Source organism: Cetorhinus maximus, chromosome 16 (assembly GCF_964194155.1).
Source record: "Cetorhinus maximus chromosome 16, sCetMax3.hap1.1, whole genome shotgun sequence".
In the NCBI taxonomy this organism is placed as follows: domain Eukaryota; kingdom Metazoa; phylum Chordata; class Chondrichthyes; order Lamniformes; family Cetorhinidae; genus Cetorhinus; species Cetorhinus maximus.
In genome coordinates, this window is record NC_135894.1 from 78,769,635 (window position 1) to 78,789,594 (window position 19,960).

General features: G+C 45.5%; 1 protein-coding gene across 3 annotated transcripts in view; it reads left to right on the forward strand.

The window, feature by feature from the left end:
• Positions 1 to 19,960, forward strand: part of epha3 (eph receptor A3) — a 267,227-nt gene that overhangs the window by 201,590 nt on the left and 45,677 nt on the right. For all 3 annotated transcript variants that reach the window (XM_078560154.1, XM_078560155.1, XM_078560156.1), the window contains exons 10-13: positions 835 to 960; positions 1,815 to 2,000; positions 4,753 to 4,814; positions 4,913 to 5,122. In XM_078560154.1, coding sequence (XP_078416280.1) covers positions 835 to 960; positions 1,815 to 2,000; positions 4,753 to 4,814; positions 4,913 to 5,122 — 584 coding nt within the window. The remainder of the gene's footprint in view (positions 1 to 834; positions 961 to 1,814; positions 2,001 to 4,752; positions 4,815 to 4,912; positions 5,123 to 19,960) is intronic.

Consider the following 19,960-nt stretch of genomic DNA (forward strand, 5'->3'; position numbering starts at 1 on the left):
GACAACAATGAAAAACTCTCTAAACAGGAATACAAGGAAGCTGATGCTTCCAAACAAGTTCTGCTAGAACATACAATTGGCATTCCGAAGTAGAAATTCAGCTGCTTGGACAGATCGGGGGTTACTGCTCTACAGTCCTGACAAGTTGTCAAAAATGACCCAAGCCTATAATTCTTCTGTAAATATGCTAGCCAGAGAGGGGAACAAAATCCAGGAGAATCAGTCTGACTCCTTGATGGAGGCAGAGAAAGAAATAGAAAAGGATCATGTGCAACAAGGAAGGCATTTACATCAATCATTGATTGATAGAAAGTGTATTTTAAATCTCTAAATTGGACCTAACGTGAACCATCTTATGGTCTTCATCATAACGTGTTGAGTTTGTGAGAAGTACACTCTGCCTAATCACTATTGCCTGCAAATCATACGTGCCTACTTCTTAGAGAGATGTTACACTAAGACAAGGTGCTTTTGTCGAGGGGGGATGAGTGGGACATCCTCGCCTGCTCTCATTTATCTTAGATAGACTGGTTAGAGAGTGATATTGGCAGAGATCCATGTGCAGCTTGGCAGTCGAATTTTCACTTGGTGAAGAATGATAAATGGAGGAGTGGAAAAGGGTAACTAAAATTTAATAAGAACTACAATTTATTTTTAATTATTTAATAACACCACTGAATCTGAAGTGTTTGAGGCAGCAGGAGTAGTTATCAACATCTTTGGTATCTGGTCTCTCCACAGCGATTATCTGTGGAAGCAGTAATGTTGTGAATATTGTTAAGTTGTGTTAATGTCATGGCTGTGTGTGATATTTCTCAACTTTTGTGTTTACAGTTAAACTTCCAGGTCTACGAACATATGTGGATCCACACACATATGAGGACCCCAGCCAAGCTGTCCATGAGTTTGCCAAGGAGTTGGATTCTTCCTCTATATCTATTGATAAAGTTGTTGGTGCAGGTACTAAATCCTACATATTATTAAATAACTGCAGATCACTAATAAATGCTACTGAAGGTTATTTCGATATTGTCCAGGCACAGATTGATCTGTGCAAAAGAGAGAAGTTGGCTCATTCTTTCACTGCCTCAGTTCCTTCACTGTCACTGGGTCAGAATCCTGGAACTCCCTTCCTAACAGCACTGTGGGTGTGCCTACACTACACGGACTAAAGCAGTTCAAGAAGGCAGCTCACCACCACCTACTCAAGGGCAATTGGGATGGGCAATAAATGCTGGCCTAGCCAGCGACGCTCACATCCCATGAATGAATTAAAAAATTATTTGCATAATTCTCTGGCATTTGAAGTTTATTGTTCCTGATGCACTTTTAGCACCAAGACTGGAATTTTGGGTGCAATGAATCAGTGGATATCTGCCGACCCAGTCTGTGCTAAGAGATAGGATAAGGGGACACTAGAGAGCACTAGAAACACAGGAAAATATTTGATCTTTAAGGAAGGCCTCCCATTCAGTGGCCACAGCTCAGCCTTATGGACAGCCTGTAGATTGAATAGCAGCTGAGGGCCTCATAAAACATGGGTACAGCTTGTGTGGTGGCTCCCAAACTCATTCACACTTGCTATGCATACTTGGCTTCAATTGCCATTTTAGGGACCTTGCAGGAGTGTGATCAAGTGTCCAACATTGGGTGATTGTCCTATTAAGTTTTAAAACAGGATCAAAATCTAACACAACCATATCTGAGGAAACATGACTAATCCTTGACATGAATAACTCTTACATGTGATGCAAAACGGATGGGATGTTGAGCTTGTTTTGAAAGTACAAACAGAATTATTTTTTATACTGCAGGAGAATTTGGAGAAGTGTGCAGTGGACGTCTGAAGCTACCCTCCAAAAAGGAGATCTCAGTAGCTATCAAAACCCTTAAAGTTGGTTACACTGAGAAACAAAGGCGGGATTTCCTGAGTGAAGCAAGCATTATGGGACAGTTTGATCACCCAAATATCATTCATCTGGAAGGAGTGGTTACAAAAAGTAAGGGATCTACTTTAATATAGCCAGCATTTTTATTAATATTCTCCATATTCCTCTATTTGAAAGGAAAGTGAGCAAATGAATGTCCCTTTGGCTTGTAAAGAGATGTTTGAATATGGAATGGAGGGTGCTAGAACTTTTAATAAAAGTTGCCACTTCATGTGCAATATACAAGCCATCATGCACTATGAATACTGTTCACATACCGACCAGATCTGATTTGACAACTGTCAATGGAATTCAATTTAAAACAAAGGAATGTTCTAACTGACCTCTTGTTTGGTAGTACAGAACTTGAGTATTGCTTAAAAAAGAGACATGTCAAAGCTTTTTGTCTTGCGCTCATCAGGACACTTTGCAAGAACGCCAATAAAGGGGGAAAACAACAATTTATACTGTATGTGAAGAGAGTGTGAAACGTCCTGATGAGCACAAGATGAAAAGCTTCGACATGTCTCTTTTTTCAGCAATGCTCATGATCTCTTGTTGTTCTCACACCTTAGCTGAGTTTACTTTTGCAAGTCTTGCCTCATCTTCTGGGTTCTACATTTCTTCATTGTCCTTGGTAAGGTTTTGATTTGCAAGTTCATCTTTCCCCAGTGCTCCATGTCCACCGTGATTGTAAGAATAAGGCTAGTGTCAACAGGTAAAGACAGTGGAAAAACATCCAATTTAATTCAACTCAGTTACTATTAGAGGGTCCCCCTTGTCCTCACTTATCACCCCACCAGCCTCCGCATTCAAAGGATCATCCTCCGCCATTTCCGCCAACTCCAGCATGATGCCACCACCAAACACATCTTCCCTTCACCCCCCCTGACGGCATTCCGTAGGGATCGTTCCCTCCGGGACACCCTGGTCCACTCCTCCATCACCCCCTTCTCCTCAACCCCCACTTATGGCACCTCTCCATGCCCACGCAGAAGATGCAACACCTGCCCCTTCACTTCCTCTCTCCTCACCGTCCAAGGGCCCAAACACTCCTTTCAAGTGAAGCAGCATTTCACTTGCATTTCCCCTAACTTAGTCTACTGCATCCGTTGCTCCCAATGCGGTCTCCTCTACATTGGAGAGACCAAACGCAAACTGGGCGATCATTTTGCGGAACACCTGCGGTCTGTCCGCAAGAAAGACCCAAACCTCCCTGTCACTTGCCATTTTAACACTCCACCCTGTTCTCTTGCCCACATGTCTGTCCTTGGCTTGCTGCATTGTTCCAGTGAAGCCCAACGCAAACTGGAGGAACAGCACCTCATCTTCCGACTAGGCACTTTACAGCCTTCCGGGCTGAATATTGAATTCAACAACTTTAGATCTTAAACTCCCCCTCCCCCCATCCCCACCCCGTTTCTCCCCCCCACCCCCCGCCTTTTTTTTCAATAATTTATATAGATTCTTCTTTCCCCACCTATTTCCATTATTTTTAAATCTAAAACTAAAACCTCGTTAGTCTTTCCACCCCACCCCCACTAGAGCTGTACTTTGAATATCCTGTCTTCCATTCTTAATTAGCACCTTTCTTAGACAAATATCACCACCTTCAACACCTCTTTGACCCTTTTGTCTGTGACATCTTTTGATTATCTGCCCATCTCCACAATCACCACACCCTCAATGTGTCTCTCTCCCCCCCCCCCACCTACACCCACCTTAAACCAGTTTATATATCTCCCTTCTTCTAACTATGCTTCAGTTCTGCCGAAGGGCCATGAAGGCTCGAAACGTTAACTGATTTCTTCTCCGCCGATGCTGCCAGACCTGCTGAGTTTTTCCAGGTAATTCTGTTTTTGTTTTGGATTTCCAGCATCCGCAGTAGCTTTTAGCTTTTTGTTTTTAACTATTTTATTCAGCTGGCTATAGGTGTTAACAGAACTGATCACTAAATACCTGAGTAAAGTGAATTTACAGACATGGAAAAAAATACCTCATGTGAACATGGGAAACATTGTACTTGCCAGTTTCAAAATATGTATTTGAAGATTCGGATGGTATTTTACAGCTCTTTAATACAAAGATGACAGAAAAAAATCTCAGGTTGGGTTTTCATGTTCCAGCTCCTGCAGCTATTGGATTACATGGGCACAGCAAGTACAGGAAAATTCGTTGGGGAGGAACTTGTGTCTTTTAAGGTGTCTTCCTCATTTTCCCATCCAATTCCATTGATGAACAGATAATAGGCGCAGCCTATGTTAGATGCATGTATTCATCTCTGCCCAATTTCCTACAATTTCTGTACCAGCAAATCAATAATTCCAGTGGATTAGGAAAATCTTCCCTTAGAGTCAGAGCTGGAAATGTTTGAATCACTGTGCTTCATTTGACATAGCCTCCTTCCCAGAGAACACCCCAACCCCCACCCTGCTGCCAAATGTAAGTAAAATCATATCTTGAGTTTTGTAGGATTGATGAATATGTTCATTCCTTAGTGTTAGTGTTTCCTCCCCTTGTATGAGGGAGCCATGGACAATAAGGAATGAGCACAGATAATCTGTGGGTGTGAGCCCAGAGATATCATGCTGTCATCTGCTGCATTTCAAAGGTAGCAACATGCATTCCTTCATTGGTCGTTTTTTTAAAAAGACACCTTTTATGTGAAAAAGACATAACACACTTGGTGATTATTTAGTGTTATTGTTAAAGTAACAGTAAAAGTCACTGTACTATTAACACAGAGCTTAAACAGGATAACACTTTTTAATTCCAACATATATCATGTTACGTTTTGCTTTCATTTGTGACTTATTTCTTTTAGGTAAGCCTGTCATGATTGTTACAGAATACATGGAGAACGGTTCCTTGGACAGTTTTCTCAGGGTAAGCATACTGATGGCTCACCAGGTGCAGCAGTTCAAATAAACATCCGACTTGTGGGCTTCAAACTTCACTTAAAAACTTTATCCATTCTCCTACAGAAGCATGATGCCCAGTTCACAGTCATTCAGCTTGTCGGCATGCTTCGGGGGATAGCTTCTGGTATGAAGTACCTTTCCGACATGGGCTATGTGCATCGGGACCTGGCTGCTCGCAACATCCTTGTCAACAGCAACTTGGTGTGTAAAGTGTCTGACTTTGGACTCTCCAGGGTCCTTGAAGATGACCCTGAAGCTGCTTACACAACACGGGTAAGAAATCATCCTTCTCCCTAGCTCATGCCATTGATCCCGTATCTCGTTATGTCCAAGTGTAATACTTCGTATCTGGATAAATAATTAAATAACCAGTGGGTCAAAGCTGACGGGTCACTCAAGCAACGTGGCCCTAAAAGATTGTGTTTTTGACCTGCGCCTCTGTGCTGTAAGGAGTAAGATTACATGCCAGCTGCAACAGCACAGCTGATACTTAAGATTACATACAAAATCAGCTTATCTTCTTTGTGCAATTCCTCCCTCACCTCCAGCCCCGACCCCTCTCTCTGTAAACTGTAATTTCACCAGTCATCCTTTACTTTATTGATAGAATTATGGCCTGTGCTCCCGAAGCTTTCACTTGTTGATCCTTCTAAGCTGCAAGTGCACAACTGCCTCTTCTTCCTTGCTGCATCTCTCTCTTTCCCTTCGGGTACCATGCCCTAAGAGGGCGTTGGCAACCATAGACTCCCACGTGTTGATCCACAATTATGCTTGGCAGGGTACTGCAGTGGCTTTGCTGTGACCTCCTGACAGGTTCTGGCTGACCAGGAGACTCTCCCACTCCTTCTGCCTGCCATAGGTTTATTAGAAGGATTTACAGGATGATAATTCGTCTGTTTGGCCACATTATGAGCTCACCTTCCATGGCCATCAAGTCCCAGAGTGGGACTCAAACTGGGAGCTTCTAGCTCAGAAATAGGGACCTACCACTGCACCACAAGATCCTTACTGCATCACATTGTTCAAACGAAGAGTCATCTCACCACCTACGATTCGCATTCTTTCTCAGAGAGAAAGAAAATGAGAAAAAGCCTTGCACGTACATTAGTGTCGGTATTGACCTCAGGTTGTCCCAAAGTGATTTAAATCCAGTGAAGCACTTTTGACGAGTAATCACTGTTGTAGTGAAGGATATACAGCAGTCAATCTATGCACAGCAAGCTCCCACAAACAGAACTAAATGAATGACCAGATTGTCTGTTTAAGATGTTAGCTGAGGGTTAAATGTTAGCAAGGGCACCGAGAGGAACTCCCTTGCTCTTCTTCGAATAGTGCCACGGGATATTTTGCATCCACCTGAGAGGGTAGGTGGTGCCTTGGTTTCACACCTCACCTGAAAGGTATCTCTCCATCAGAGCAGCGCTCCCTCACCAAACCACTTATAGCCTAGAAGACTGGAAATTAGCCATGGCTGAACTCCTGAGATCCTCAGTCTTTCCTTTCTTTACAGGCTTTGAAAACCCAAACCTGGCATTACCCCGCACTATTTCTTACTTACTTTTCACCATTTGCAGACTTGGTTGTGCACTGCATGATTGAGCTGGCCTTTCACTTACGTTTGTCAGTCAAAAGTCATGTTCTGCATTAGTAATGGTGCAGCTAGTCTTCATTTATAAGCTTTTGGCTATTTAAATATTGTACCCCTCTATTACAATGAACAACTCCTGCACAAGTTTGCTGCACAATAACAGGCTAGTATCCTATTATACAATACAGATACTAATTTTCATTATGCCATTGAACACTGCTGTCCTGGTCCCATTTAATTGCCTTATACAAATAACCATTATCAATAGATGAGTTCGAGGTTTCTTAATGTATGACCTATTTGCTAAAAGCACAAGGGTAACATTTTATAAATTCATAATATCTCGTGTCTTTCCCTCTCTGTGTGAGGTAAATGGATCACAAATTTCAAAGTATTTAATTCCTTCATAAATATTTTCAATCTGCATAGATATAAACCCATTACCACCTTCCTTCACTTTCAGCAGAATATAACAATATCACTGGTGCGTCCCCTCAAGCCCAGACATAGTTAACATGCTTCATAATACTGTACCACCAATTAGCCCCTTGTGTTATTCATGGGAAGGCTCAGATAGATGAATGGTGGCGACCTGAGAAAATCGCTTGAACTTCATTAACTCCACTGGCTTGCATAATCTTCTAACAATTATCTGGACGAGAAAAAATAAAACGGCTCTTTCATAAGATCCCGGGTTAATTGGCATTGCTTTGCTTTGCCAACTCTGATGGGCAAACCCCATGACACATGTACACCTACCTGGACACTATCATTGAAATAATTAAAGTTAATCTGTTGTATTGAGGTTATTAGTACTGATTCAGCAATACTCAGCAAACATACTAGAAGTTTGGAATTCTCCACTAGCACCCAATGAGCGGAATCTTCAGGAGTTAGGAGTTTCTTGGGCATCGGGACAATTTCCGGAACCCAACCCCAGTGGTACCTGCATTCCACCTGTCTCCATGATCTTCCCAGAGGTAGCTAAGAGGCTAACTCCCCCTTTGCCATCCAATTCAGGGCGGTGGGTGGCCTAGTGAGGCAGGAGGCCCGATCAGAGGGCCTGAAGGTGTGAATGGCCGGCAGGCCCAGCTGGAGAGGATGAAAGCGCTGTCTGGAAATTTAAAAATGAAGAATGACCGCAGCATCACAGGATTTCTTGTGGTGCCCTGATCATAGTTTTGGGATGGGGGTACTTAGAAGAGGTACTGTTGGCCCACGCCTGCCATCGGCTGCCTCAAGATACTTGTCAGGCTCTGGCCTCAGCAGGGGGCCCGTGTGACAACTAGAAGATCCCAGCGGTGGCATCCTGCCCTCAATTAGTATCTCAGGTGTTGTGTACCCGCCTCCGGCAGGATCACTCAGATGGGGAAATGCAGCGAGGAGCCAACCTGACTTGTGACTCTCAGAATTTGCTAACTGTCCAACCTGCCTTCCCAGGGCTGAGAAGATTCCACTCAGTGTGTTCATGTTGTCCGTTATTTGAGTGGAAATATTAACTGGGTAAAGTATAAGCAGAGGAATGTCATACAGAAACGTTAAGCTAGAACATTACCAGCAACAGTTAGCAGCCTTCTTTCATTCTTCCGCATGGTAGAATAAGGACTACAGATGGTACATCTTTGCAAATCAAAAATTTGAAACAGTTCACAATCATTATTATTATAAAAATGATCGTTGGATTGATGCATTATATTGGATACAGCCCATTTGAGGAAGGTTCTCCTGAAAATCTGAATTAGCAAAATCCTGAAGATATTTTTAAAGTCCGAGTGCACAGTAGAATCTTCCCAGAGGAGATTTTGTCTTGCAGGAAAGCTTTGCAAGGTGACACAGTCTCTTTAAGATCATTATGCAGGCTTTTGGATAAGATGCTGCACAGAATTTGCCACATTTCTATATGGTGTATAGCGTACGTACAGCAAAGATAAGCGATTATCATCCTAAGAATTAAGCACAGCTAATCTGATGCCTGTATCAGTAACATTCATCAAATAATACAGTTCAAGATTCAGGATTTGTTTATCGGCTTTGTGTAAAATACCAACAGTTGCTTGCTGTGCCTCACTATTATCTTGCTCAGTTTTGTAATTTGTCTCTGTCTCTTGGCACGTGACTCAATTGTCCTTGGTCAGGTCTCAATGTTGGATCGATGACTTAGAGGATAATTTTTTGACCAAGTATACAAGAATCTAGATGAAAACAGTGTGCCCAACCAATCACTCAGTTAGCTAGAGGAGAGGCCTCTGAGGTTCCCACCTGCTAGCTTGCAATGTTAAACTAAACTGTTAAAACAAAAACGATTATATTAATACAATAGCGAGCTATTAGGTTCCTGTAACTGTAGCTGGCACATGATTTAAAAGAGGTCTTGTGATATTTTCTTGTTTATCACTCCCCCATATCAAGTTTATGGAGCTGTCAGAATTACACATGAAAACAAAAGGAGCTGTCAGGAGAGCAGTGGGTCTCACTGTCATTTGGATGTTTTCAAAATGTACTTAAAAAATCCCCAAACAGTGCAGATTGTTTAGTTTCAATGGAAAAGGTTGAAGAAGATGCATGCATGGGGCAGATTTGAAATCCATTATTGTCATATTTGCCAGGGATAATTTTCTGATAAAATAACCTCATGCTGCTGTAAAATGCGAACAGAAAGATTTGAAGCTTCTGGATAAGCTACAGTGATGCACATACTGTTCCAACCTGTCACTTAAACGCACTTAAGCAATTACCACTCCATTTGGACATAGACCACAGCAAAGTGTTAAGAATATCACATCAGCAGCATCTCCAAATGTTCCGAGCAGCCAGCATGATCACTTTTTTGAGGTGTCTATCTTCACTATAGTTGCCTCCAGCTGCAACTTGGTGCTATGCCACTCACGAGTTGAAATCGCTCTGTGTGATATTGATAACAACTACTTTAATTCCAATAGACTAGAATTTCTGTGTCTGCTATTTAATGAAGGTTTAATTGCTAGTATTGAACAGAGAATTTCAAACTAGCAAAGCACAAAACAAAGTTATGGTGAAACGAAAAAACCCAACTGCAAGTAGGATGACATCTGGAGTGTAGTTAGTGCTGATGAAGGTGATGACAGTCATTAGCACTTTGATTTATTTCTGTCGTTCCTTCCTCTTGAGCTAATATAACAATGGCACTCTAAAGTCTTTTATTTCATCCAAATCAGATCAATACTTACCACAGATAAATTTACTCGTCTGGGTGGCATTACGGTCTGGGCTACTGATTTCCTCATCGGTCAACGCCCCTTCTTGATTTTCACAGAATCACAGCATTGTTATAGTGCAGAAGGAGGCCTTTCAGCCTATTGTGTCTGCACTGGCTCTCTGGATGAGCATTTCACCTACAGTCATTGCCCTGCCTTCTCCCTGTAACCCTGCAGATTGTTTCATTTCAAATAACCATCTCATTCCCTAGCTCTTGAATGCCCAGATTGAAGCAGCCTCCGTCACACACTCACGCAGTGCATTCCAAACCCTAACCACTCGCTGTGTGAAAAAGTATTTTCTCATATCATTTTCCTTCTTTTGCCAATTATGTTAAATCCGCGCCCCCGGTTCTCAATCCTTCTGCCAATGGGAACGGTTTCTCCCTATCTCCCGGGCTGAATATATGGGCCGAATGGCCTCTTTCTGTGCTGTAACTTTTCTATGGTTCTATGGTTCTACCCTGTTTAGGCTCCTCATGATTTTGAATACTTCTATCAGATCTCCTCTCAGCCTTATTTTCTCCAAGGACAAGGGTCCCAACTTCTCTAATCTATCTTCATAACTGATAGCTTTTGATAGCTTGCTACACTTCAGGATGGAGCTGAACGTATTACCCATGTTATCAAATCAGGGATGGAATCGTCGGGTCCCTTTGGTCCTCGCGGGCGTCATGGTGGGTGGAGGGGAGGGGGGTGTATGGACACCTCGGCGTGAGGGGCTGAAATTGGTTTCACGCCGGTGTGATATCACAGTGGGGCTATCCAATGGTGTCTGCCATGGCGGAACGCGAATCCCACTGGAAGCCAGCGTGTACCCAATTTGCATCCCGGTAATGGGATGCAAAGTAAGGCTCGACTGGAACTGTTCCCTCATGCCCGACTTACCGTTACACTGGAGGGAAAACACGCTGGCCCAGAACGTGCCTGGGTGAGTGTGACGTGCAGAAGTTGGGACTCACCTTTAGGGCCTTGCTCGGATCGCAGACACCTGAGAATAAGAAGATGCTGGAGCCCTACAGCTACTGGACCTTGGAGGAACACGTGCATCGCATGCTGGGTGGATCCTCATGCACGTGGCTCCACCGTGAAGCAGCTCACAGAAGCTGGGAGGTCTGCGTTTATGCTTCGGGCCTGTTTCAGAGGATCACGGTCTTGACCATGGGCTGCTACGGATGATTGGCAAATGCGGGGCAGTGGAAGGTCCAGCTGTGAGTGGGAGAGGAAGTGTAGCAGGGGTGAGTGGGGGAGGAAGGTCTAGGTTTGACTGGGAGAGGAAGCTGTAGCGAAAGAGAGGGGGTGAGGTTAAGCAGGGGGATGAAGGTGTCGGGGGAATGAGGTTGGGAAGGGGCGACGAAGGTGTCGGTGGGGGGGAGGAGGTGAGGTTAGGGAGGGGTGAAGGAGGGTGTCTGGGAGGCAGAGGATGTAACGGGGGAGAATGCTGCAAGTGGGGAGGTGGTTGTAAGGTGGGGTGAGGAAGGTGTAAAGGAGAGAGTTTGGAGGGGGAAGGTGACTGGGGGGAGGAGGGAGTTCGGAGACGGGAGGGTGTCTGTAGGGGGAAGAAGGGAGTTTGGAAGGGGGAAGGTATCCAGGGGGAGGAGGGAGTTTGGAGAGGGGAAGGTGTCCAGCAGGAGGAGGCAGATCGGAAGGGGGGAAGGTGTCCAGGGGTAGAAGGTACTTTGGAGGGGGGGAAGGTGTGCAGGGGGAGGAGGGACATTGGAGGGGGGGAAGGTGTTTAGGTGGAGGAGGGAGTTCGGAGAGGGGAAGGTGTCTGGGGGGAGGAGAGAACTCAGACAGGAAAGTGTCCACGGGGAGGAGGGAGTAAGGGGGAGTGGGAGGTGGGGGTGTCTAGGTGAACATGCAAGGTAGGGGTCTGTGGAGTCAATGGCTGCCTCCTGGGGAGCGAACTGAGGGTGGGCGTGGTAGGAGGGAATGGTGAGTGTGAGAGGGGCCAGAGGGAGCCAGTAGGGTGGGAGGGCGAGTGTGCATTGGTAATGGTGATGGCGAGGGTGGTTGGTGGGGGCTTGGAGGCAGGTATCGACCCTGGGGTTTCGAAGGAGGAGGTCGGGGAGGTCAATGTGGATGGGGGTGGAATTTTCAGCAAGGTAGGGAACGTGCACATTCACCTGGACATCCTGGAGTGACAAGGGCTCGGGTTGGTAGGTGGTGATGGGGAGGTGGAAGCAGTTTGCCAGGGGCATCCCCAGTGATGGGGTGAAGGACATGGATGACTGAGGGAGGGGAAAGGATGGGGGAGCTGATCAAAAACTTTACCACGACCATGTTTGTCAAGTCGAAAGTGAGCGGAGCTTCATGGACAGGTACAGGTGCTGCATGGGAGTGTGATCAGGGGGTGGGCGGAGATGCAGGTCAGAGCAGATGGACAACCGAAAGAGAACCCCAGCAGGCAGCATTGAAAACACTCAGGACATTGAGAGGAGTGTGATGGATGAAGGCTCCACATGTGTGGGAGAGGCTTGCATGAGGCTCCGAAAGGCCCTGCCACACACACACTTCTCCCTCCCGAATCACTCGTGGTCCAGCTGTGTGGAGCTGAACTGCTAGTGGGGGTTAGTTAATGTGGTGGGAGGACTCGAGAAGCCTGTAAATGAAGCTGAAAGACAACATTACACATTATTCAGTGAAAGTGAATATGTTTTCAGATTATAAAGTGTCAAAACGTGTTCACCCATTGAAGCCACTTGTGATCAGAATTTCTCAACTTTTCTAGGCCTACCACTTCTTCTAGATGCTGCCCTGACATCTGGAGCAGGGGTGGAGATAACCTGTTCAATGGTTGGCCCTATTGCCTCTGATGACTTTGGTGAGCATCCTCAGGACAGCCGAGGCCTTGGGGGCCCCGGCTTGTTTTGGCTGTCCTCCTGTGGGCCAGCTGCACTCTCTGCGGTGACAGAGGACAAGGTTGAGGGGCTCATAGGCAAAGGGGACTTGGAGGGAGTAGACAGCCTCTGAGCTTCCTGAGTGGATGACTGCGTGGTGCTTAACTGTCGCTCCTGCTCCCTTCGGGTGCCTGAGGGCCCTGGCCTGACTTCTTGAGGGGAGGGAGAACCTGAAGGGATGCCGAGGTGCCCCATTTCCCTCTTGTGTTGTTACTACAGAAACTGACACTTGGCCACCATGATGGAGTGCTGGTCTGCACACATCTCCACGTTCTGCTGAACCAGGGTCTCCATGGCATCAGCCGTCCTTCCAGAGGAGACCTCCATATGTGCACATGGGCACCACTTCATCAGACAGCAGGCGGGCAAACTCCTCCAACTCGCGTGCCACTCTGTTGAGGGCTTCCAACATCTCTGTGTGATGTTTCCCCCAGCTTCTGCTAATTCCCCACGATGAGCTGGAAGGCCAAATCCAGGGGCTCATCATCTGACTTGGACCTCACAGATGCCTCTTCCCTGGCAGTCCTCCGAGTGCTGGGGAGGTCAGCTGAACCTGCCTCCTCCTGCTGCAGATGTGTGTCCATGTGGTGACCACCAGATTGTGAACCTGAGCCTGCTCTAGATCAAGGTCCCACCAAGGTGTGAGTGTCTCTGTGCTGGTGGAGGGTGTGGGTAAGCGCTGTGATGGGTCTCTCAGGTTGCTTATTTCCAGCTCTTCAATGGAGGAGGTGTCCTCTTGGCTGGAGGTGTGGATGTGGATGTGGATGGAGCTGAGGGGTTGGCTGGCTGAGCATGTCAGTTGCTTGGCAGAGCTCCCTATAAACCATAGAGGTAATTAGTGCATGGCAGCAGAGTCAAAAGCAGGAGAGGGAGCACTCACATTTGCATTGAGAGAGGTAAGGTGGGGTGCAGAATCCTCACATGGGTGTTCGTCGCTGGCATCACCGTCGCAGCAGGTACGGTCCATGTCCTCACCAGTCAGCGTGATGGCACACTCCTCTAAGTGAGGGGCCTAATGTGGGCCACTCCACCCCCAGCCTGGGACCTCACCCTGCTGTTGTGAACCAGCTTCTCCTGCATGAAAACAGGTGGAGAGAGTGTGAGCAGGACACATGGCACTGTGTGGAATGTTTGTGTGGTGAGTGGAGCCATGGATAGGATGAGGACACAGAGCTCCAGAGGATATAAGCCTGATGGAGATGTGAGGGTTTGTGTGAGAGTTAGTTGTGTTGTCCCTTGAGGTGTGAGATCCCTGTGGATGTGTGATGGGTTTGTGAGTGTGTGAGTTGTGAGTGATGAAGTGGTTGACGTACCCTGGTGGAACAGATGAGAGCATTCATCCTCTTCCTGCACTGAATGGCTGACCTCCTCTCTGCTCTGGTGGTGCTGACCGCCGCTGCCACTGCCTCCCAGGCCAGATTGGTGACACTGGTGGACCTCCTGCAGCCAGAGCGGGGCAGAGAACATCATGGCGGCCTTCCACTGTGTCCAGCAGGTGCCCAGAGATACATCACTAAATTTGGGGGCTGCCCTCACCTTTGCTTTTGGGGCCATCTGTGGCCTGGAGCAGTCCTGGTTTGTAGGCATGAAGTAGGCTGTGTCCTGGTGTGCTTTAAATATGGTGCCCGGAGTGAGGAAGCACTGATTTCACGGTGTGGCGGGTAAATTTGAGACTGCCCGCCAGCGATCTGGAGTGTTTCCTGTGAATGCATTATTAATGAGCCGGGAAGGGGACGATATGGAACACAAAAATCTGGCAATGGGGCCATCAGGTAAGTCATCTTTTTTCACACCCGCTACCGCACTTAGTGCAAATCTGGGACGATTCCGCCCCAGGTCTTTGACTTTTGAGCTTTTGATCAGCTGTGGAAAAGTCTCTCAGAACAGGTTTTAAACAAATAAAGCCTGGTTTTTTTTGTGCAAGGTTTTCCCACTTCTGAAATGGAAGGTGGTAGCTGGATGAAAGAGGGAAACGGGCAAATAAATAACGGCAAAACATTTCTGTGTTCCCGAATCCAACTGAAAAAAGGGTCCAGAGGAAAGACTAGTGGCGTGTTGGAAAAAGCAATGCTCAATGAATCATCCTGTTTAAAGTTGCAGTCAGCAATCCTGCCCTCAACAATAGGAGTATGAAAGGCTGGAAAAGATTCAAAAAGAAACGTTAACTTATTAAAACCATAATTGAAAAATGTAACAATGTGCTTATTTTGTATTTTACAGCTGCAGAGCTCACGCTCAAATGTGAATCTATTTGTTCATGTCTGAGTCACAGCAGAGAAACTTTACTAATATTGCCAGAGTCGTGAAAGAGTTGGATAGTATGAAGAGTTTTACTGTTTGAGATCATGAGTGTAATGGCTAGTTGCAGTGAAGCAAAGCAGGAGGAGGAGAGGATTGTTTCTGTGCACAGAGGGTAGAGGATGGACAAAACCAGTAGAAGTTACATGGGCATGGTGGAGGAGGAGTGCATGAGGAGATGCAGTCTCACTGGGAAAGGGTCATAGATACCTGGGTGTTAGACTCCTCATGCTGGATTTTCTCAGCCCATTGGTGGCAGGCTTTGAAATAGGGTTCGGGGGGGAAGGGGGTGGCGAGAAAATAGCAGGGGTCGCGGACGGGAGGGATCCTTGACACTTTCTCATCATCGGGAGCTTTCCCAATGGTAGGTGGAGATTGGCAGCCCATTCCATGGATTCGCACGGCCAGATGTTTCCCTTTAGGCAGGAATCACAAGTCAGAAGATCTCCGGATGTCGTGTTCCTGCCTCCTGCCCGGCAATGCCCACCCACGCTTTCAATATGGTACGATGGCGGGGATGGGCTGGAGTTGGATCTGCCACCTTCCAAAGCAGGCCCAAGTCAGGAGGTGGGCGGATGCTGAGGCAGGCAGGTTAGAAGGCCCACATCCGTTCACTGGAACATTGGCCCAGTTCTGTCCATGAATGTTAAGTAGTTAGCCCTTCTGCCTCACCCCAATCCACCCCTCACTCATCCCATGCTCCCTCTATACCGCCACATGTCCACACATCCAGAATCAACCATGGACAGAGCTCAAGCTCTACTTGAGCCTTGAAGTCATTGGGAAGTTTTTGAGATGCTCATGAAACTATCAAAATAAACCAACATCCATTCAAAAACCACTTCAGAAACCCTAATCCTCTTAGGCAGCTGATAAAATTGCCAATCAAACATACAACCATTCAAACTCCACTTGAAAAACCTTAATCCTCTTAAGTGATTATATAATTGTCAAAATAAACTAACAGCCATTCAAAAATCCCTTCAAAAAGCCTAATCCTTTTAGGAGCACATACAATTGTCAAACACACAGCCAGTGAAACTCCACTTGAAAAATACTTAGGTCGGGAATTTCCAGCCCCAGCACAGCAGGTCCCACCCAGAGCCAGCCAAAGGCCCTTTGACTTCGGCGGGACAGGAAGATCCCACCAATGGGCAGGACCAGAAAATCCCGCCCTTAATCTTCTTAAGTGAACATAAAACTGTCAAAATTAGCAAACAGCCATTCAAAAACCTCTTCAAAAAGTAATCCTCTTAGGAGTTCATAAAACTATCAATCTCAACAAAGCTCACAGTCCCCTTGACAGCTGTATCAACAATCCTTGCCGAGCTAAATCCAGTCATGGGGTTTGGAGCTTAGCCAAGCACTCATAATGAAAATCCATGCACAACTGTGCAAACAAAGCCTCCAGAGCCGAGTACAACTGGATACAAGTAGTGGAGCAGGTACTGTTGTACTGCTTCAAAGACTGAACTGATCGTACTGCAGGCAAGTGTAGGTTCAGGACCCCCATTTGGTTCTGACATTGGTGTCCCAAAACCTATGGGAGAATCTTGCTCCTCTATACTACCCAATCCAATATGAGTGTGAGGAGATCAGTGACTGGTCAATAAGGTGCTACTTTTATATTAGTGGCCAGTGCAAAGCAGCCTCATGCAGCTCTGTAAGGGCACCCAGTAGGTTGGGTCCCCTATCTAGTAAATAGCCATTCATCAACTTAACACTCCTATTAATCTTTTCTCAGAAATGTTCATGCCTCACTGTGTGGTTCATCATAAATTGTTATCTACTATAAGGGGTCAATCCTTAAGGACTGAGATGAGGAAAAAATGCTTCACTGAAAGTATTGTGAATCTTTGGAATTCTCTATCCCAGAGGGCCATGGATGCTCCATCACTGAATGCAGTTAAGGCTTGAATAGACAGATTTTTGGTCTCTCAGTGAATTAAGGGATATAGGGAGCGGGCGGGTAAATGTAATTGAAGCTCAAGATCAGCCATGATCGTATTGAATGGCAGAACAAGCTTGACAGGCCATATGGTCTACTCCTGCTCCTATTTCTTGTGTTCTTGTGTTCTATATTCTATAGTTTGTGTTTTTGATCTGCTCACGACTTCAAATAAGGATGGGGATGGTTGATATTCAGGTGGTTGGTTGTCCATCAGTTCTGTTTGCTTTGTTAAATTAAAAGCACATTTGGATATTGTATTGTCATTTACCTATCCTTATTGTGCTTGTTGAGAAACAGCGCCTGTGTTTAGATGTAATACATCATGCAAATTGTGGAATGTCTGCTTTGTATATTACAAACCACTAGCTCTATCCTCTTGTCCAACCTTCATATTCCAATTGATTCCTAAACTCTGAAGTGCTTTAATGTCTGTGGATTCACTTGTTGTAGCCTGTTTATTCAAATCTTTTGCTTTGAAACAATTGAGTAATGGAGATTGAGGCACCGTGATTTGGTCCATGGAAAGAGTTTGTGTAATACATTCTCTCTGCCATCCTGGCAACCATAATAAAACTACCATAACCCTCCTGTTTTGATTTACAACAATTTATTTACCACATCCTTGCTAGTGTGTGACCTGCATAGAAACATAAAAAATAAGAGGAGTAGGCCATTCGGCCCTTCGAGCCTGCTCCACCATTCATTATGATCATGGCTGATCATCCAACTCAATAGCCTGTTCTCGCTTCTTCCCATACCCTTTGACACCTTTCGCCCCAAGAGCTATATCTGACTCCTTCTTGAAAACATACAATGTTTTGGTCTCAACCACTTTCTGTGGTAACGAATTCCACAGGCTCACCACTCTCTGGGTGAAGAAATTTCTCCTCATGTCAGTCCTAAATGGTCTACCCCGTATCCTCAGACTGTGACCCCTGGTTCTGCGGCAGAAGAACTTGTTTTTTTTTAAATGATCTTTTACAACCGTTGTTACCTTTGATATCTGTATTTCCTGTGCTCTGAAGATGGTCATATTTCTGTTATACCCTCTTTAAGTCATGCACCTTCTCCTGGACCTTCTTCCAGATGCTCTGTGTGGTGAGATGGTGTTGACCATGCCTGCGATGAACTGCCATGCTCCCTGGCTGCATAATAATGACCTGTCTTCTGCCACTAAAAACACATTTGCACCAATCCATTATTGTGCTCACCTGCACTTTCAAGACATTGCCACTAAATTGTTTTCTTTTGACGTCCTCATGGCCAAAGCATTCTTCAACAATCCATATTTCACAGCTGGATTATTGAGGTTTTTGACATTTATTGTGGTTAGGCGCCTCATTAGCTGCTTGAGAGGCGTTAAAGAATCGTTATTGCAGATGTGCATGATCCAAAGGGTTGCTGCTAATGAAGCCCCATTCTCACAGATCACACGTTTCCGAGCTGCACTATCCTGTGATTACCATTTCATCACTCCAGAAGAGAAACATGCTTTCCCCTTACTTTTGATGAAATGAAAAATTTTGGACCATGCATTATGATTTTGGGAGGTGGGCAAAAGAGGGCGAGCAAAATAGGTTTAATTGGGAAGAGAAGGAACAAAATTGAAATAATAACAAATAGAGAAAGAACAGGGGAATGAAAACAGGAAATGCTTAAGAAACGCCAAGTTTTTAAAAAATTATCTTTTATTGAAATTGTTCTAGGCATTTATTTTTATAGCTCAGGGCTGAAGTTACAGTAATAAATCTACTCCTGGCATTTGAACACCGTTCTTATTATAATGTTGGCTTCAGCCAGCAATGTGTAAACGATTGGCTTTAAAAAATGCTCAGCCCGATGAACAGACCATTTCTTTGGACCTGCAGTCTAAGTGTTAAAACAATAACAAGCGAAGCAACCTGCTGATTATAAAATTCTGATTTGAATATTGCCTTGCATCTAATTACTATGCAAAGTGGTGGTTCTGTTTAAACTAGGTTGAAAGCCTTTGAGGAACAATAACATAAAAGAATAAACTGCTTCAGAAAGAGGAATAAATAGCCGACAGATCGGTAAAATATTCAAATTGATTTAGCCACTTTGACATCCAGCTGTGTTTTCCTTGCCATATTGCGATTTTATCTTCTGCATTTGAGAGCTGGCAGAGGATTCTCCGCACAAATATCAGGCTGGTGTGTTTGCTCCAGCATTCGATTACACTAACTCATTCTTCCCCACGCCCATGAATCTGCAAAATTCCTCTATCCCTCTTGAGTCATCAATACCTCTTTGCCAACGTTAGCGTCGTCTGATCATCACTTTGCGATTCACCTGGTCTTCAGCCCTTTTTCTGTGATTTAAGTCAAGTTATATTAGTTATTAATGTCAGCATGCCATATGAAAATCCCCGGTGTGCCGTTTTAATACGGTATTGATCTGCTTTAAAATAAATGGGTTAACACTTCCATCCCAAACAGCAGGCAAAGGAAAAATATTCTCAGCCTCAGTTTGCGGCACTTCTGGCCTCGGCCCTACGATCCGGTTTATCAATTTGAAAAATCGGGAGATGTTAGGAGAACTGAGGACTTGAGCAGGTCCACTTTTTAAAAGGAAAAGAAGCTCAGGCTTTGAGGCTCTGTTCTCCGGCTCAACTGGCAGGTAGGGACTGGAAAACGGGAATTAACGCCCAGCACATGTCGAAAAGCCTCAAGCGAACCCTTGCCAGCTGGCACCCGGGGTCAGATTTCGCCGCGCCGAATCGGGTTGGCGCAGAGGCGGGCGAACGGGACACAGTTCTCTCTACGGCCTGTGCGCCATTCTGCTGCCGCTGATCCCAAACCTGCCGACTTTCCCGAGGGCTGGGGGGAGGGTGGGAAAGTGAGGTTGCCCTCATCATTGATTGGCTGCGTTTATGTAATTAAGGAGCTCTGTTAAAAGCCCGCCTTCCGATATCCCGACATTTTCACAGGGGCCGGGGGCTCTGGGAGCTGTGTAAAGCTGCACAGGTCCAGCCTGCCACAGGGTCGGCAACCCTGTTTCAAAAATGTTTCACATGATCTTAAAAAAGTGGAAGTTTTGACAAAAATCAATTGCACAGCAATTAAATTTTAATAACACTAACATTTCCCTACCCTAGCCTGGGTTCTAGCTCTCCGTCTG